The 17784-nt window shown below is 47.6% G+C and overlaps 2 protein-coding genes across 3 annotated transcripts; one reads left to right on the top strand and one right to left on the bottom strand.

Annotated features, from left to right (window-relative positions):
* The first annotated feature begins 2573 nt into the window (after positions 1 to 2573).
* LOC120650577 (kinectin-like) lies at positions 2574 to 8148 on the top strand. 2 transcript variants are annotated; one of them, XM_039927752.1, is made up of 8 exons: positions 2574 to 3312; positions 3414 to 3599; positions 3705 to 3824; positions 3968 to 4020; positions 4258 to 4393; positions 4681 to 6744; positions 7353 to 7480; positions 7575 to 8148. In XM_039927752.1, exons 1-8 carry the CDS (start codon positions 3229 to 3231, stop codon positions 7756 to 7758), a joined length of 2955 nt encoding a protein of 984 aa, XP_039783686.1. In that variant the 5' UTR covers positions 2574 to 3228; the 3' UTR covers positions 7759 to 8148. The 2 variants fall into 2 exon arrangements, with proteins under 2 accessions (XP_039783686.1, XP_039783685.1); XM_039927751.1 differs by having other exon boundaries at positions 4255 to 4393.
* Positions 8149 to 9353: 1205 nt separating this feature from the next.
* LOC120648564 (non-specific lipid-transfer protein 2-like) lies at positions 9354 to 10036 on the bottom strand. The gene has a single exon (XM_039925310.1). The coding sequence runs from the start codon at positions 9935 to 9937 to the stop codon at positions 9659 to 9661; it is 279 nt and encodes a 92-aa protein (XP_039781244.1). The 5' UTR covers positions 9938 to 10036; the 3' UTR covers positions 9354 to 9658.
* Positions 10037 to 17784: the final 7748 nt, after the last annotated feature.

Genomic DNA, 17784 nt, shown 5'->3' with positions numbered 1-17784 from the left:
CACCTACCCATGGGGAGGGAATTTGAGCGGTCAGGGATAACAAAATGCTGCTCGTGCTCAGTCATCGTCCCTCGTCAGAAAAAAACAGGAGCAGTTCGATCCGTGCAGCAACTACCACGGTACTCCACCTGCCTTGGATGGACGCGTCGCGTCTGGAATCTGGATACGCCTGCCGGGTCGAGGGACGAGACGTTCTGCTGGACGTACTACGGTGTACCGTGTCCACGGAGAACGGGCAGCGGGTCGGAAGCAGATCATGTGGCAGGCGCGTGGAACGGGCTGCCAGGATGCGATGCCCCCACCACGGCGGGCGCGCGTGCCAAGTTGGAACCGCGAGGACCGCAGGAAATGGGGGCGCCGAGCAGCCGAGGCCCGAGGGCACACACGCCCACATGCGCAAAGGCCCGGCACCACGATGGCCGCCGCGTGGGGGCCGCGTGCTTCGCCGAGCAGAGGTCTCTCACTCTCCCGGCCTCCCTCCCTCCCTCCCGGAGGCTGCCGCCGCCAGATGCCGCTGCGTAGCGTAGGGGTAGTATCCCGCCATGGACAAAAAGGTAGCCTCACCTGAGGACGTTCCTGGTCTACTCCACCTTGTTGGCTTGCGTAGTTGCATATCCTGATATGCATGGGCGCATGGCTCCTGGGGAGCAACATGGGTAGGAGTACGTTGGATACTTGGGTTGGGTTAGAGTTGGTCATGATGTCCCATTGCCCATTCATGCTATTTTAGCAAAGATCTCGCGAATCTCGACGCACGGGCTACATTAACATTGTTACTTCCTCAGTTCCGATTCGTTTGCCTCTTTTGACCACAAATTTGATCACTCGTCTTATTCAAAAAATTATATAAAATAATTAAATTTAAATTATTCTTTAAAAAATATTAATAAAGCAAACCGCAACAAAAAGAAGTTATATTTTGCGCAAATATTTAAATAAGATAAGTGGTCGATCAATCGAATTAGTAATTTAGAAAGGAGGGGCTAGCAATTTCGGTGGCACCCATTTGTTGATTTATTGAAAAGTTTCGGGTCGGTTGTACGCGCTGGATATTGCCGTGAAGTATTTTAAATTGTCGGATTTGGAAGTGTCGATCTGCAACCGTTTCAGGCCGTGTTTGGTTGAGGGTGTAAAAAATTTCGCGAAAACTTTTTAGCCATTTGACCACTATTTTAGAGTATTAAATGAAGTCTAATTACAAAACCACCTCCACAACCCTCCGTGTAAATCGCGAGACGAATCTAATGAGGCCTTTGACCGCACGATTAGAGAATGGTTACTGTAGCATTACTGTAGCAAATCATCAATTAATTACCGTCATTAGATTCACCTCAAAAAGTTACACCCGTCTCTGAAAAGATTTTACAAATAGACTACATTTAATACTCCATGCAGACGTTTGTTTTTTTATGTAAACTTGATGGGACAGTTTACCAAACACGGCCTCAGTTTGACCGGTCTGCATGCGTACAAAAGTCGATAGAGCTGTAAAAAGAATCGCCGCGGCATTAAACTACTGGCAACTCATTCATCGCACCAGCGGTTCTTGGATTTTGTTGGCCGACACCGTATGAAAGAAGTCATGCCAGTACAAACTCTAGTACTATCAATCGTTTTCTGATCTGCTGCTACTCTGCTACCGTCACCACGCTCGTTGATTAGAACAACTTGGCCGTTACTGAGCTAGAGAGTATTAGGAGACTTTGACCGCTAATTACGATGTTAAATAAATTCAGTTCACAAAACTAATTCCAAAATCCCTACACTAGGAATCCTGAAAAATCTAATGAGGCCGTTGATCACGTGATTAAAGAAAGGTTACTGTAGTATCAATGTAGCCAACCATCAATTAATTACCGTCACTAGATTCGTCGCGAAAAGCTATACTCATCTCTAAAAAGGTTTTGCAAATAAACTTCATTTAGCACTCCATGCATACAAGATTTTTTTCTCGACTTGTGTGCACTAGGAAAACCAAACAAGCCCTTTGCAAATGTTTACTGTGCCTTTTTTCGCATTTTCTATTTGAGTATGTATACGGCCGACACTTCACTATCCGAACTCACCCAAATGTTGAACGTCACGGCCTCACATCAGCACAGCCTTCCAGCTGACCAGCATGCACACTCCCTCCCTCTCACAACACTCCCTAGAAAACCTCTGCAAGTCTGCATCCCTTCAGTAACCGGTAAGAAACTTTGTTCTCAAGCAAGTTCTTCCCCACCACATGGCCATGGTCCATGGCGGCCAGGCATGGATCCAAATCCAAGTACTGCATCCAACATACTGAACTCCAAAAAAGAATCGAGCGCGCATCGGCGGCATCCGAGCAGTCAGCGGAGGAACAGCCATCGCCAGGTCCACACGAGCCGGAACACGAAGCAGGGCACAGGGGGAGCACGCCCTGACGCATTGGTTATATTTTGGTTGTGAGGCTCACGCGATGGCGCGGCACAGGACACACCACTACACCACTCGTACGGGCACCAGCAAGGCCGCACAGCACAGCAACGCGGCAGCAGCCGGGGGCTCAGATTTTATAATCCGTCACTTCCTCACCAGACCCCAATCGCCCTCCTCCCCAGCTGAACCCAAGAAATCAATTCCATCTCTCTCCTTTTTTTTTCCAGACAATTGACCTCCGTTTTATAGCCTCACAGAACCTTCTCTCACCACACTTCCTCTCTCTCTAGGATCCCCTAAAACCCCAAATCAGAGAGAGAGAGAATCAGAGAAGGGAGAGGAAAAGCAGAGCTGTAGAGAGAGAGAGAGAGAGAGAGAGTCCAGTTGAGCTCTGTCTCCCCTCCTCTCTAGATCTAGTGTCCACTGCCTTGGCCCTCGGCCTTGCTGCTGCTGTGCTGCGTGCGCGCCTTTGCCCAAAGGCGCCTGCGTGCGTGGTGCTTCCCTTGGCTTCCCTTGGCTCGCAGCTGCACAGTGGCCTCACTCGCCCACTCCTCCCCCGCCCTATGCTCGCTCTGCCACCATGTGGCGGCGGCGGTCTTCGCGCTCCAACTAACCACCAGCACCCCACACCGCCGCATCGCACCGCGATGCCCAGCTCGGTGGCGTCACGCGGCCCGGTGGCTTCTTCTGCGCGCGGCATTACAATGCCGCCACCGACGGAGGCGTGACGGAGTAGCCAGCTAGATTAGCCCCGGTGGGAGGGAGCGGAAGCCGGTTTCGCGGCTGTTTGTTCCGCTCGCTCGGAGCGAGCGCGGCGGCGCCGACATGTTTAAGTCGCGGTGGCGCGGCGGCGGCGGCGGGGGCGGCAAGGCCAAGGCCGTGTTCAAGCTGCAGTTCCACGCCACGCAGGCACGGCTTCACCTCCCTCCCTCCCTCCCTCCCTAGGCCTGAACCGGAGCTGCTTCTTGTTTTTTTTATTGACGCGTGATGGGGGGTGGTTCTTGGTGCAGGTGCCGGAGCTGGGGTGGGAGGCGATGATGGTGGTGGTGACGCCGCAGGACGCAGGGCGGCCGACGGCGCGGTCGGAGCCCGCGGAGGTCGCCGGCGGCGCGTGCCGGTGGGCGGCCCCCATCTTGGAGGCCACCAAGCTCCCCGCCGGCAAGGACAAGATCTACCAGTTCCTCGTCTACGAGACCGTAAGCGACCTGCCGACGCCGCCGCTAACTAATTCGTGATTCATTAACCGCCGGCGGCGGTTCCGCTACCGATCTTGATTGACCCGGGCAATGCCGTCAGCGCAGGGATCGAGCAAGGCGGCGCTGCTGGGGGAGGCGACGGTGAACCTGGTGGAGTACGCCGACGCGCTGAAGCCGTCGGCGGTGACGCTCCCGCTCAAGGGCAGCCCCGGCGCGCTGCTGCACGTGAGCATCTCCATCTCTCTTCACCCCCCATCCCTCTCCTCGCCTCCCTTAAAGGGTCGTGGCGTTTTCTTGTGACCTGTGACGGCGGCGTGCTCGCTGTTTCTTGATCTTGATGCTTGCTGGTGCTTCGTTTCCTGTGACAGGTGACCATCCAGCGGGTGGTGGGTGGCGCCGGTGGGTGTGGAGACGACGCGAGGTGGGTTGGGTGGTGGATTAATCTACGCACACATCTCTGCTGCATTGTGGTTTGTTTGAGCTTTAAGGATCATCTCGCCCCCAGACAGATTTTAGCCATTGCCGCTGCTGCATTGTTATTTGAGCCTTAGGGATTGAGCCATCGCAACCAGATTTATAGCCATTGCTGCTGCATTGTGGTTTGAGCCTTAAGCATTTGTTTGGTTGGTGATTGTTGTTGTCCTCCGGGTGGCAGCAGTGAGAACGGCGAGGCTTTGCCACCGGTGGTAAAGACTCCGCAGAGAAGGACTACGCTGCAGAGCCAGCTGAGCCGGTTTGAGGACGAGGACAGAGAGAAGGAGAGAGCAGCTGGGGATGCGATGAGTCCTGTGCAAGTAAGTGCGGTCTTTCGGGAGTTTTTGGGAACTTTTTCTCTTTCGATTCATCATCATTGTGTTGCTTTGTTTCATCTTGTGATTGCTAAGAAAGAGGCCTTTTGGCATACAAAGAAGATTGCTAAATAAAAAGGGGCAAAGGAAGCCTACATTTATCTCAATGATAATTAGCTGTATCACACTTTTTGTTTGAGATCTGGATTTCTCATGCCTGAAAAAACTCATTCATGTTAGATGTGGTTTGCTTTTCTCATGTTCTTCCGATGGTTGATATCTTCCTTGCACAGGATGGATTGTTGATAAGGAAACCTCCAGGGATGAGGTTTCCATCAAGAAGAAACATGGCTATGTCGGTTGACCCAGTTGGCCATCTCCACAATGGCAGCAGCTTCGATGCCGTTTCGGTGTCTGGTTCAGATGGAAGTTCTGAGAGGTATACACCCAAAACCAGTGCAAGCTTGAACAACACATTTCTTCAGGATAGTGGCAATGTCCTCTCTCCATTTGCCAACAACGGCACTCTGAGGAACCCACTGACCAGTTCTGGTGACTGGTCAGGAAGCTCAGCCCCTGATGCTAGCACAGATGGGTCAACGAGCAATTCTGGTGAGGCAGGGTTAAGAGTGGAAGAGGATGATGTGGAGAAACTAAGAAGTGAGATAGCCACTTTAACAAGGAAATTGGATGTCTCAGATATGGAGTTGCAGACTCTCAGAAAGCAAATTGTGAAGGAGAGTCGGCGTGGGCAAGACCTCACCAAGGAGATGAGTAGCCTGAGGGAGGAGAGGGATGCACTCAGAAGAGAATGTGAAGGACTCAGTGGGGCAAAGAAGATGATCCATGATTCGAATGGCTCAGGTAAACGGCTCTCAGATGGGGAAGACCCATGGTCACAGATTGAAGAGCTGAAGCAAGAGCTGGGTCATGAGAAGAATCTAAATGCAGATCTTCGTGTACAACTGCAAAAGATGCAGGAATCCAACTCTGAGCTGCTTCTGGCTGTGAAAGATCTTGATGAACTGGTGGAGCAAAAGAACAGAGAGATTTCCATTTTGCGAGAGGATACACATGAGGATCCACAGGAGGTAGAATATGAGCATGCTCTGTCAATTGTGCACAATTCTGGACACAAGATAGCCTTATCTGAAACAAGTTCAGAACAAGAGAAGGAAGACGAGTTTATGCTGGATGCACTTGCAAAGAAGCGTGATGACATTTCTACCTCTGAGCTTGAAAAGAAAATTATGGAGTTGAGCAATGAAATTGAGTTGTACAAGAAAGATCGTGAGGATCTCGAGATGCAAATGGAGCAACTTGCACTGGATTATGAGATTCTGAAGCAAGAGAACCATGACATATCCTCGAGGCTGGAGCAAACACAACTGAGGGAGCAACTAAGGATGCAATACGAGTGTTCAGCTCATTTGGCTATAATAAGTGATCTTGAAGCCAATGTTGAGAGCTTGGATAATGAACTCCAAACACAGGCTAAAAACTTCGAGGCTGACATAGCAGAAATAATGAGTGCAAAGGTGGAACAAGAGCAACGGGCCATTAAGGCTGAGGAGGCTCTAAGGAAGATAAGATGGAACAATGCAACTACTGCAGAACGACTACAGGAGGAATTCAAGGTGTTGTCTTCGCAGGTATCTTCAGCTTTCAGTGCAAATGAACGGCATCTTGTGCAAGCAAGAAAAGAGGTTGCAGAGCTGCAGTTGCAGAAGAGCCAGTTAGAAGAGTTACTTCAAAAGGCCCAAGGAGATCTTGGATCAATTCAGGATCAGCACCGGGTTAAGGTTCAACAGTTAATAACACTGGTGGATTTCAAGTCAAAGGAGATTGACAGGCTACTGATGGAGCTCAAAAGCAAGAGCGATGAGTTCCAGAACCAAAAAAGATGTGATGAGGCAAAGTTGAGTGCTCTGTCAGAAGAAGTCGACCTACTTAATGCCAAGATCGACAAGCTATCCAGTGAGAGAGATGAACTCTTCGAAAAGAATGAGCAGAAAGATAAGGAAGTAGCTGGAATTAGTGAAAAGGATGCACAATTGCAAGACAAAGCTGCTGAGATTACTTCGCTAAATAAAGAGCTTGCATTGCTGAAGGACCAAGTGAAGATGCATTTGGAGGAACTGCACTATTTAAAATGCTCGAAGAATGAGAAGGAAGAAACAATTGGAAAGCTGCAAATAGATATTGGGTCATTGAAGCTCCAGTGTGAGAACTTGAAAACTTTGCTGTCCAAGAAAGAGTCTGAGAAAGACAACCTTGCTTCTCAGGTGCTGAAGCTAAGAAGATCCCTTGAAACTAAGGAAGGTGCAAAGACAAACGGTGTAAATGCAGATGTGAAGGTAAAATTGTGCCCAAGCAAATATGTTTCGGTCCATATAGTTCATTTATTTGGTTTGTCTGCTGGAATACTCTTTTATGCTGGAAAAAAAATTAATTGTCAGCTGCTTTAATATGCATGCAATCTTCATGGAAGGGACCACCAGAGCAAAACTCTTATCTATAATCTAAAAGGCTTTTGATAATGTGAACAACTGCAATGCTCCAAGCACAATCAATGGAAAACTCTAAAAAAATGCAACTCTTAGAACATTTGCTTGCTGAGCACTCATCCAAACGAGTAGGCATTTAAGTCAGCAGCAGGGTGAGCATCCTGTGAAACTCATGAAAAGTAACAATCGGCACCTGTCATGAAGAATTCTCATGATTCCTGTCTTTATGCACATGGGAAGACAAATTTTGCTTTAGTTCTATTATCCACCAGCGGACCAGCCTCCTTGTCATCATAGGCTGGGGAATAGCTTTTCAAATAGAGGTCCCCACTGACGAGAACATGATATATTACTTTTCGTTATTGAGCTATTGGACCTTTACATAGAATGGCTTAGACCGTAATGATAAATTATTGTCTAGAAAGTTTTACAAAGTGCTCTGTTTTGTACTTTCGTAGGACAATCAACACACTAATCATAAGCGTGTCAAGCACAATACCAGCTCCACTGGGAGCACTACTGCGCTGGCAGGCACCAACAGACACAACGCGGAAGGTGACTGCAACTGCAACGGGCAAGCCATGAGGTACAGCAAAAATCTGACCATGCCATTTCAGTTCAGAAACACATGATGCATGACTCACATGCCCTGGAACCGGCAACCATTCACACAATTTCAGGAACGCGGCCGAGCAGTCATCAAAAGAGCTGGCTTCTCTGAAAGAGAGGAACAAAGCCATGGAGGAGGAGCTGAAGGAGCTGCATGAGCGCTACTCCGAGATCAGCCTGCGGTTCGCGGAGGTGGAGGGCGAGCGGCAGCAGCTCGTGATGACGGTGCGGTCGCTGAAGAACTCCCAGCGGTGACAGCTGGCAACGCCGCTCAACCGAGCTCACTCACACTGTAGCTACAAAGATTTAGACGGTACCCCGAAGGACGTTGTACAGGCGGGCGACTGGAAGACGGAGAGTCCAGAGCTTCGCGGAGGCCATACTGGCAGGCACACCCCGGGTAGCAGGGGGTGCCGGTGGTGTGGTCGGTCAGAGTCACAGTACACAGCATGTAGATCTCGTCACAATAATATTCTTTTTTTTTGTTTTCTTCATCTCCCATTGGTGTGCGTGCAGTAATATAAGTTGCAATAGTCGTGTTACCTTCTCTAGAGTGTGTTGTGCTGTATAATTCTCACGGTATCTGATAACTGCTGTGAAGAAAAGGAAAATGAGAAGAGTGGTGTGACAGTTTGATCTCAAAAAGGCCCTAGCGCCTGTCTACCCATATTTCCTGCTTCTTGTTCCAACACCCAAGTTCCTGACTACAATAATCAGTGTGGATTTTGGTGCTTCGCGCAAATCGTCCTGGTTGATAAGGCTGGTTGATAAGGCCAGTCTTAATGCATGATTTTATTGCACAGTTATATAGATCAAAAACTAGGTAACCGAGTCGGATGAGATGAGTTTTATGGGGATGAAACTCCTCTCACAAAACTTTGTCTTCTTTCCTCATAAATATTCTGCCACATCAATAAATTAAATGTCCATAAAATTCTCATAAAACTCCACTCAAACTGGCAGCATTTTTTTGCAGATGGATTTCCGTGCGAGCATCACGGATGCCGGCATGGCTAGCTGCTTCTTCCGAGCACCACCGCTGTGAACATGGGCCGTAAACCTAGATAAAAAAGGCCTACGCAGAGCCCACCGAGCGGCCCCTTTACTTAGCGCCGCGTCCGCGTACGCACATGCGACCGGCCCGCCCGGGGCCAGCAGCCCAGCGCCAGTAACCGCGTCCGTTTCGTTTCGTCCTCTTCCGCGCGCCGTCGCGGTGTGCCTTCCTTTGGCTTCCTCCTTCCGGCAACTGGCGCTGACCAGTTCCTGCTACTCCTGGCATCCTACTACTGCTGGTCTGATGCTAACTGCTAACGGGTTCGACGTTCGTGTTATCGGTGCCTTCCATCAGGTTCAGATGAAATAAAGCACACGACACGATGTGCTTAGCGGGGTTGTTTTTTCTTCTTCTTTCGCTGATCCTCCATGGCATGCCTTCCGACGCTGACGGTCTCGAGTTTTCTGAAGTTGGACGTGGATTCAGTAGTTCCCCAATTCTACGAATATGATCATAACGAGTGGCTCATGGACAGGATTCTATTTGGTGTTAAATGAAATCTTCAATGCTTTGCTGTGGCGCCGCCATCGCCGTCTGCCATGACTGCCCCCCGGGCCCCGGCGAAAGAAGAACATCTTTCACGTGAGGTGAGACAACGATCTGAAAGACCGTAGACCGTAACAGCAAAACAACGGCACAGGCTCAGTCAGCGACTCAGCTTCATTGTCTCTCTGCATTCCGGTTCCAGTTCCGGCTCTAGCATCTTTGTGCAGTTGTGCTGCACTGCTATTACTGCTCAAAATACAAAGTTACGGTGGTACTCTGATCTTTAGCCAGTACAAGACGGTCGGTAATCTTTGGCCAGGAAGGCGAGTTTGCACGTACAGTAACACTAAGAAAGAACAGTAGCACCAGTTCATCACTCTGCAGTAATTAAAGTACTCTCCATCTCAAGCACAACAGATACAATAGGCCGCCGATCGACATGCATCCATCGGCTAAGCTACAGCACACACTGCACGATCAACCGGTTCACACAATTTTCATTGATTCAATCCACACGCCACACCACGACACGGACAAGGGAAACCCAGACAGATCGACTCGCACTCGCGCGAGCAAGCGAGGCGGAACGCGCGGGGACACGGCGCCCCGGCGCCTCTAGCAGCGCGGGATGGCGATGCCGCAGGCGGTGAGCGCGCCGCGGGCGGCGGGGCTGTTGATGTAGCGGCTGTACGCCGGGTTGCGCGCGTACCGGCAGAAGCACCCCTGCTGCGCGCGCAGGCCGGAGCAGCACGCCGCCGTGGGCGCCGCCCCGCCGATGATCGCCCGCGCGCACACCGCCAGCCCCGACGCGTCGCACTGCTGCGCCGCCGCCCCGCCCGCGCCCGCCGCCGCCACCACCAGCACCGCCACCAGTACCGCCACCGCCTTCGCCATGGCGCGCTCTTGTCTCGTACGGACTCCTCCCGCTTCCTTCGTTTGCTGCCTTCCTCCTAGATCTCTGGCTCTCGTCACAAGCGCAGGCGGAGTGAGGTGTGTGGGCCGGTGGTGCACGGGATGGAGCGCGTCCTGGCGCGGTATTTATAGGCAGCCACTGCTGAGGCGCGCTTGCTAGCTGGGCGGAGAGGGCGACGTCGGCACGCCGTTGCGAGGCAACGCTTCTTGCGTGAGTGTACTCCTCTCTACCTTTGACTGGCTGCTAAATTTTCACTTCGAGGCTTCGAGCTACATGCCCATTAAACCCCTGTTCGCTCATATCGGGAAGGGAACTTATTAAAACTGTAGGGTGCACATGAGGCACACACGTGTTTCAAGAACAATGTTATTAAAAATATGATTTATAATAAAATTTAGTTGGAACAAGCATTTTTAAAAAAGTATTTATATTTATATGGTGAAAATAAGCAACGCGAAGTAGACAAAATATTCGAATTCGAAATATATATAGATGTTAACATTGTTATCTAACTTGATACGACCACGACACGTAAACAAATATTATATCTTATTCATGCCCTGGAGTTGGAGACTATTAAGCATGTACTCATGCACATCCAGCAACGAACCGGCGCACCAAAGATAGTTGTATGAGTTTGATTCTAACTTTCTAATCTCATCATCTCATGAAGCAAGTGCAATTTTTATTCCATCTTGTCGCACAATTTCCATTCGCAATCCACTTCGAATTTTTGAACAGTACATTTAAAAATATTAATTACATTTATAATTGTGAAAAAAGAATAAGAGTACCAAATTTAACCTTCAAGGTGTACAAGCCATGGGTACCGCTTTGGATAAAAGTAATTGATGAATGCGAAGACTCCTCTAAATGAAGTATAAAAAAACAAATCAGATTGGCTGTATTAGTGATAACCAACAGGATTGACATTAAAAAAAGTATGAGATACCTTCATTAAAATATAAAATGGCTCTATTTTGAACACTGTAGAATATCTCTAAAAACAATATTTTTGGTTCTTCTGCCGGTGGGATCAAGGTCTTTGTTCGGTTTACCCAGCATCCATGTAGTTGAACGGGAAACACCTCTTGATAAGGCAACATATAACTGTCCATGAGAAAAAACAGGCTCTGGAAGATAGATCCCAACATTTAGTATAGTTTAACCCTGAGCTTTATTTATAGTCATTGCAAAACTGACTCTTATTGGAAATTATTTTCTCTTGAACTTGAAAGGTAGTGAAATATCTTCTGATGGAGACAAAGGAATTCTTGGTATAAAAACTCGATTACTAGCATGCTGTCCATTTATAATTTCACAATCAATTGCATTGTCCTCAAAAGCCTTCACTATAAGTCGAGTTCCATTGCACATTTCATGATGAGGGTCCAAATTTCGAAGGAGTATGACATGACAGTTCTTCTTAATTTTAAGCTCATGCGGAGGAAGACCATTTGGAGTAATTGAGTTCAGAAAATCAAAAGGATAGTTATTAGTTGAGTCATCATCTACGGAATCATGATTGTAGTAAACCTTTTCATTTCTAGAAAAAATTTCAATCATCATCGCGTTGAGGCTATCAACATACTCATTTCATGTTGACAAGATAGCACGCTCGCACATGTAACTGACGGAGGTGCAATTCTTAGCTAGATCCGGAAACACATAGTCGATAAGAGTATCAATAGACTGATCATCATTATACTCAAGCATAATGTCATCCGGCAGATCCACATAGTCATTTGGGAAGGTCTTCTCTATTCCATCACCAATTCTTAATAGAAATTGCGAGAACCATGGATCATTCTGGGCTCTCATGTTCTGCTTCAACCGTACTATCTTTATATTATCCCATATATAGGATCGAAGTAAAGTGGCGTCACAAATTTGTGCTCTAGTACCTCTGGGAACAACAGGCAGAACTTGTCTGAAATCCCCTCCGAATACTATTACTTTACCCCCAAATGGTAGATCACATCCAGTAATATACTGTAACGATCTATCAAGTGTCTCTACAGACTCTCTTCGTGTCATCGCAACCTCATCCCATATAATTAAAGATGTCTCACGCAATAGTGCAGCAGTACCACTTTGTTTGGTAAAGTTGCACACAAAATTATCTGCAATTTTTATGGGAATTTTGAACCTCGAATGTGCTGTCCGACCTCCAGGAATGATGGATGCTACAATTCCAGATGTAGCTGTAGCTACTGCAATGCGATCTGTGGTTCGAACTCTGGCCAAAAGTGCCCTGTAAAGATAAGTCTTCCGGGTGCCACCAGGACGATCCACAAAAAAAAACTCTCCCTATATTTTTAATAACATGACAAAAAATTTCATTGAAAGCTTCCATTTGCTCAGCATTGAGTGACTCGGCTAATTTAATATCTTCCTCTGTCACAACAATTTTTCTCTCCTCAGTTAGTTCCCTATAATAATCTCTGCTCATCTCATCTGCACCAAATTTTAATTTTAGTAAAGGTATACTACAGACAATACATTAAATGCAATAAACTACATTAATGTGCAAAGAAAAATAGCAAAAACAATTGATAATTTTTCTTACCAGATTGCCGCATGATTGGGAGCCCATAATTTCTAATGTCTTTACCCATCGAGGAGAGAATAGCTGCAATGTCTCTAAGGACAAATTGTTCAACACTTGAAGAGCTTCCATGAACACGAGACACACGACAATAGTCATCAGCCATTGATTCAAAATGTTTGTCCCAAAGAGCACGAATGTTCCTGTACTCGCAAAAAATCATAATAGTGGCAAACATTCTTCTGAGAGCAATTGGCATCTGAAAATTTACAGCTTCGCGAAGTGCACTGTCAAGTGAGCCATCAGTTTCAACCAGTCCAAGTTTCTCACAGCATTTTCTAAAGGTAGGACTCACCACATCACGGACTGTTCTGATTGATATGAATGATGTTGGACCTCGAACATGATTTAGAAGAACTCTAAGATAAAATCTTTCTCCCTCAGATGGGTACGCATACACCAACCTTCCAATTTGAAACTTTCTTTTCCCATTCTGGAAATTCTCTGTACAAGTATTTCTGCGCATTTGGATCTTCACTATTCATTCTAAAGAACTCTGTTAGCATCGATCTCTGGTTCCTAGCGCGTTCTAGCACATCTTCAATGTTGTCATCATCATTGAATGGGACCATGTGTATTCCAGGAAGGTGAACTTGCATTTGCAAAACAGAGGGGTTCATAGAATACATAGGGAATCTATAGAGCCGGTATATTGCTTCAATAGACGTAATATATCGTGCCTTCCTGTAGTGTTTAATTTCATTGATCTCTATCTCTTCATGCTGATCATGATTCCCAATTGCAAATGATGCACAGTCAGTGCCCTTGTATATATATTTATAGATATACTTGCAGCATTTGATAGTGTTACAAACTTCAACATTGATGTGGCAGTTATATCGCATCAGGAGTGTTGGATTATATGGTGCAACCCATCTGTTATCCAGCCACTTCTTACGCACAAATACTTTGTGACCATCATTCCTTCTTCTATATATAGGGTATGCATCCTTTCCTTGCTCTGTGCTCTCACTGAATTGCCTAGGGTACTTGAACCGGCATGCACCGTCTTGCATGCAAGCACACTTTGTATTAAGAACTCCACAGGGACCATGCATCATGTGTTTGCAGACAAGCTCGTGGAGAAGAGGATTTTTTTTTTCATCAGGTAGTTCTGCTGAAATATATTTGTCAAAATCATCAGGCCCACTAAGCTTTGAACCGTTCTCCATTATAAGCAAAAAAAATGTTCATGTGTAAACCTCTCTTCTGAAACTCAGTGACGTGTGACCATGTGACCAGGCTGCAACTTTTCCAAAAAAACCCTTCTTAATCACAAAGTCATGAAAATCAATGAGCTTGGCATGGTAAACCCTCGCCACAATATCAGGCCTATCTTGAGGTGTCTGTCCTGGCAACAAAAGTTCTGTTACCTCCAACTAGTAGGGATTGCAAGTCATAGTACAAAAGTAATCTGGCCTTCCATATCTAGCAACTAATGACATTGCGTCCATGAATCTGCACTGCACATCTCTATCACTTCCAGGAAAATTCTTAGATAACACGACCAATTTTCCAGCTTTCAAACCCCTATGCTCACCGGCAACAAGGGTGTCCAGTAAACCCTGACATTGAAAACAGATTTTACATGAATCCAACAACACAATATACAAAAAACTGGAGTGTACTGGTAAACGATATTTATTTAATCAACCTAATAAAGATCTGCCCTAATAATCTTCTGGTGTTTTGGATTAGAGTACCAATCTAGTCGCATACTCTCTATTTTGACATATACACCCACTATCTATTGCTGGAAAAGCCGATCACCATGAAAAAAAATACTAAAAACACCATTGCGGATTTGCGTAAGGTAGCAGTAATACTCTCTAGCACTCACATGCAACCGTGACCCCCCTCTGTCTATTTTTTAGATGAAAAGTAAAAAATTAAGAACAGATAATAAAAAATCATTACATTAAGTGAAAAATTAGGGAAAAAGAACAATGATACCTCCTTCACATTCTTCGTCCACGTTGTCGTCACAGTCGCCATCGTCCTCACAAAGATCATGAGCTGCAAATTATGGTTCTCTTGATAAGTGCGTCTTAAACACAGGCAATAATCCTTATGGTTGAAATTGAAGAAAGGGAATAAAAGTGCAGTCGCGTGATCTGTCAACCTGATTGTGTCATCTGACTTATTGCCAGCACATGTTTTTGCTTAACAGCCGATCTATTTGCCACTTGAGAATTACCTGTTTGTGCACGAGATAGTATGTATACATATAAATCTACATTTATATCTATGCATATAAGTGTGCATTACAATATGTTGGAAGAAAAATAAAAATAAATTTGCAAACAATTAATAATCGTGAAGGACACGTAGATGTCATACCTTCAACTTTACGCTTTGTATATTTTCTTTTGGTTCGTGGAAATCGTATTGTTGGTGTTTCCTCCGACAATATACTCTTGTCTTCCTAGCCGGTTTCACCACTGGGATAAAGGATAGGGTAAGCTAAGGGATCGTAACACCCATAGTACGCCCGTATAAATTGTGGCCATCTAGAATTTGAATAAACCATAATACTTCGATCAAATTTACTTTTTTTCATCGGATCCATTCTGCCAGATAGCCGCAACCTGCTCCATAGCAGGTGCATTGTATCTTCTTTGATCAACAGAAATACTTGTGTTTAATTCAATTTTGAATTCATCCAAATTTTGCATTTGTCCAACACTCCTGAAGACACGAACATATGGATTGTTCTCAAGGATTTGTAGAATCGCCCTAATCAAATTTGCATCAAGATGGGGCGATCGTTTGATACGCTGTGTCAGTGTCTCATCGGTGTCATAAAAGTACAACTGCATATGACGCGGTCCTTTCCTTCCCGGACTTAGCTGGTCCAATCTGTGATAAATCTGGCCGTGCACTTTGTAAGTATAAATACCAGTACATGTATATATATACACATAAAGCATCTAATTATCAATTAATATATTAAATTAAGAATATATGAAGTAACTCATTTTTTGTAGAAGGAACACTAATAAGAATCGAGAAGAAATATTCACCAGCAGCAGTAGCAACCCGTTGATCAACTGTGGCTCCAAAGCTAGTGAAAGAGAAATGTGAGTTGAAGTACCGAATATTCTTTCTAAAATACAACGCATCTCTGTCTGTCTGGCTTGTAAACAAGCGTCGCAGCTCATCAGGTATGCTTGTGTTCACTATATTAACCTTTCCTTGTCTGCAGCAAAAACTAGGTCCTTCACTTGGAATCCTTATAGCACCACAATACTCGCATATTGGCACCTTTCTCAGAACAAGATGTTTCGAGGGCAGATCCTTGTATACTCGATCATATGGATCATTTTCCATCATTACCACCTTAGGATCCCTCAATGTTCTGAAGGGTACATCTGCAAATATTTTGATTTTGATCCTATTAATATTTGAAAACATATGCATTGTGAAAATATATGCGTGATCAATTCTGCATGCATGCATAACTTGTCAGGGGTATTAGGATGACCGTTACCTTTTTGATGATGAACCCTAGTGTGACATCCCGGAAAATTCACCAAAACAAATCACTCGCTAAAAATCGTTTTCAAAATATTTTTCGTCGATTGAGCTCAAATCATCCAAAATCCTTTTCTATCCGAGATCCTGTTTTTTTCTCGGCGATCCATCGTCCCGACACCAATACCAATCGCCGTCCTTTTCCCTTTCCCTTTCTCTCGTTCCGCGTGCTCATCGCTGACCGACCGAATGCCGCAGTGCGCGCGTGGCCGACCACCGCCGCGAATCCCGCCGACAGCTCTCTCTCTTTTCTTTTCTTTTTTTCCTTTTTCCTTTTTCTCTTTCCTTTTTCTCCCTCCTTCCCTTCTCCTTCCCTCTCTCCTTTCCTCCCACGCGCAGCACGACGCCGAGCAGAGCTCGACGCCGGCCGTCCCTCTGCGCTGCCCCACCCACCTGCGCTGCCCCCACCGGCCACTTGCCGCTACGCGCCACCGGCCTCTCCCCCTGCTCGCCTCGGAGTCCGCGCAGCACAGCGCCACCGGCCGCGCGAGCTCGGAGCACACCGAGCCCGAGCTCCCAGGCCGTCGTACCCCCTTGCGCCGCCCACCCCACTTGCCGTCCTTCTCTGCGCCGCCCGTCACCTCACCGCGCTACACACCACCGCCCAGCGTCGCCTCAGCACCACCGAACTGCCCCCACACCATTGAAGGCGCCGCAGAGATTGCCGGCCGCCGGCCATCGGCGCCCTCCCCTCTCCCTGTGTCACCCTGCCTATAAATAGGGGCTCTACGCAGCCCTCGGCCACCACAACCCCGCTCGCCACCGCTAGCTCCCTCCCCGGCTTGCAGCGCCGCCGCCATAGACGCCTGTAACACCCTGAAAAATTCGCCAAGTTAAATCACAACGCTAAAAATAATTTGCATCGTTGAGCTCAGACTTTTTGAAATCGTTTTCCGCCTGATCTCCCGAAAAACCGGTCCCGACACCCGAATCCAACAGCTGTCCCGTCTCCCTGTTCGCCCTCGTCCCGCGCGTCACGCCCGACCAGCGCGCGTGAGAGTCCGGCCGCGGTCGCCGCCACGAATCTATCCCTCTTTCTCTCTTTCTCTCTCTCTCTCTCTCTCTTTTATTTTTCTCCATTTCCTTTTTCCTTTTCTTTTTCTTTTTTCCCTCCTTCTCTCTCCCTCCTCCCTCTCCTCCCTGCCGCGCGCACCCGAGCGCCGCTCGGCCCAAGCACGCCCGGCTCCCGGCTCCCTGCCCTCACCCCTGCCTGCACCACCGCCGCTGGCCTCCTAGACGTGCGCGCGCACCCCCGCTCCCGTCCGTCCCCACGTGCTGCACGAGCGCGTCTACTGCTCATGCGTGCGCCCCTGGCCGCGCGTACACCATGCGGCCGCGCCGTTCGCCGCGATGCCCGGCCACCGCCTTCCCCACTCGCGCGGCCGCCAACTGCTCGCCCCGTCTGTAACACCCCAAAAATCCGCTAAATTAAATCGTGCGATAATTAGTTTCAAAACCAAGTGTTCATCGTTGAGCTCAAAGTTTTCCATAACCCCTTCTTGTGTCGGGAACTCTCCCTTTTTCCCGCTCGATCTCCCGATCCCTGTTGGACCCAACCCCGACAACCAAATCCACCGCCCTGTTTCTCCCTCGACCCGCGCGTCGCGCTCACGCGCGCCCAAGCACCGCGCGTAGCCGACCGGGCGCCAGTTCCCTCTTCCTCTGCCGCGTGGCCCGACCGCGCCA

This window comes from Panicum virgatum, chromosome 9K (genome assembly GCF_016808335.1).
Source record: "Panicum virgatum strain AP13 chromosome 9K, P.virgatum_v5, whole genome shotgun sequence".
Taxonomy (NCBI): Eukaryota; Viridiplantae; Streptophyta; class Magnoliopsida; order Poales; family Poaceae; genus Panicum; species Panicum virgatum.
Note: the sequence above shows the minus strand (reverse complement) of the source record. Positions and strands in the feature narration are given on the sequence as shown.

Excerpts from the sequence above, each read along its gene's own strand:
- LOC120650577 (XM_039927751.1), top strand. The coding sequence starts at position 3,229 with ATGTTTAAGTCGCGGTGGCGCGGCGGCGGCGGCGGGGGCGGCAAGGCC. Across the intron at positions 3,600-3,704 it reads AGTTCCTCGTCTACGAGACC|GGATCGAGCAAGGCGGCGCT; the intron begins GTAAGCGACCTG and ends CCGTCAGCGCAG. Across the intron at positions 6,745-7,352 it reads GTGTAAATGCAGATGTGAAG|GACAATCAACACACTAATCA; the intron begins GTAAAATTGTGC and ends GTACTTTCGTAG.
- LOC120648564 (XM_039925310.1), bottom strand. The coding sequence starts at position 9,937 with ATGGCGAAGGCGGTGGCGGTACTGGTGGCGGTGCTGGTGGTGGCGGCG.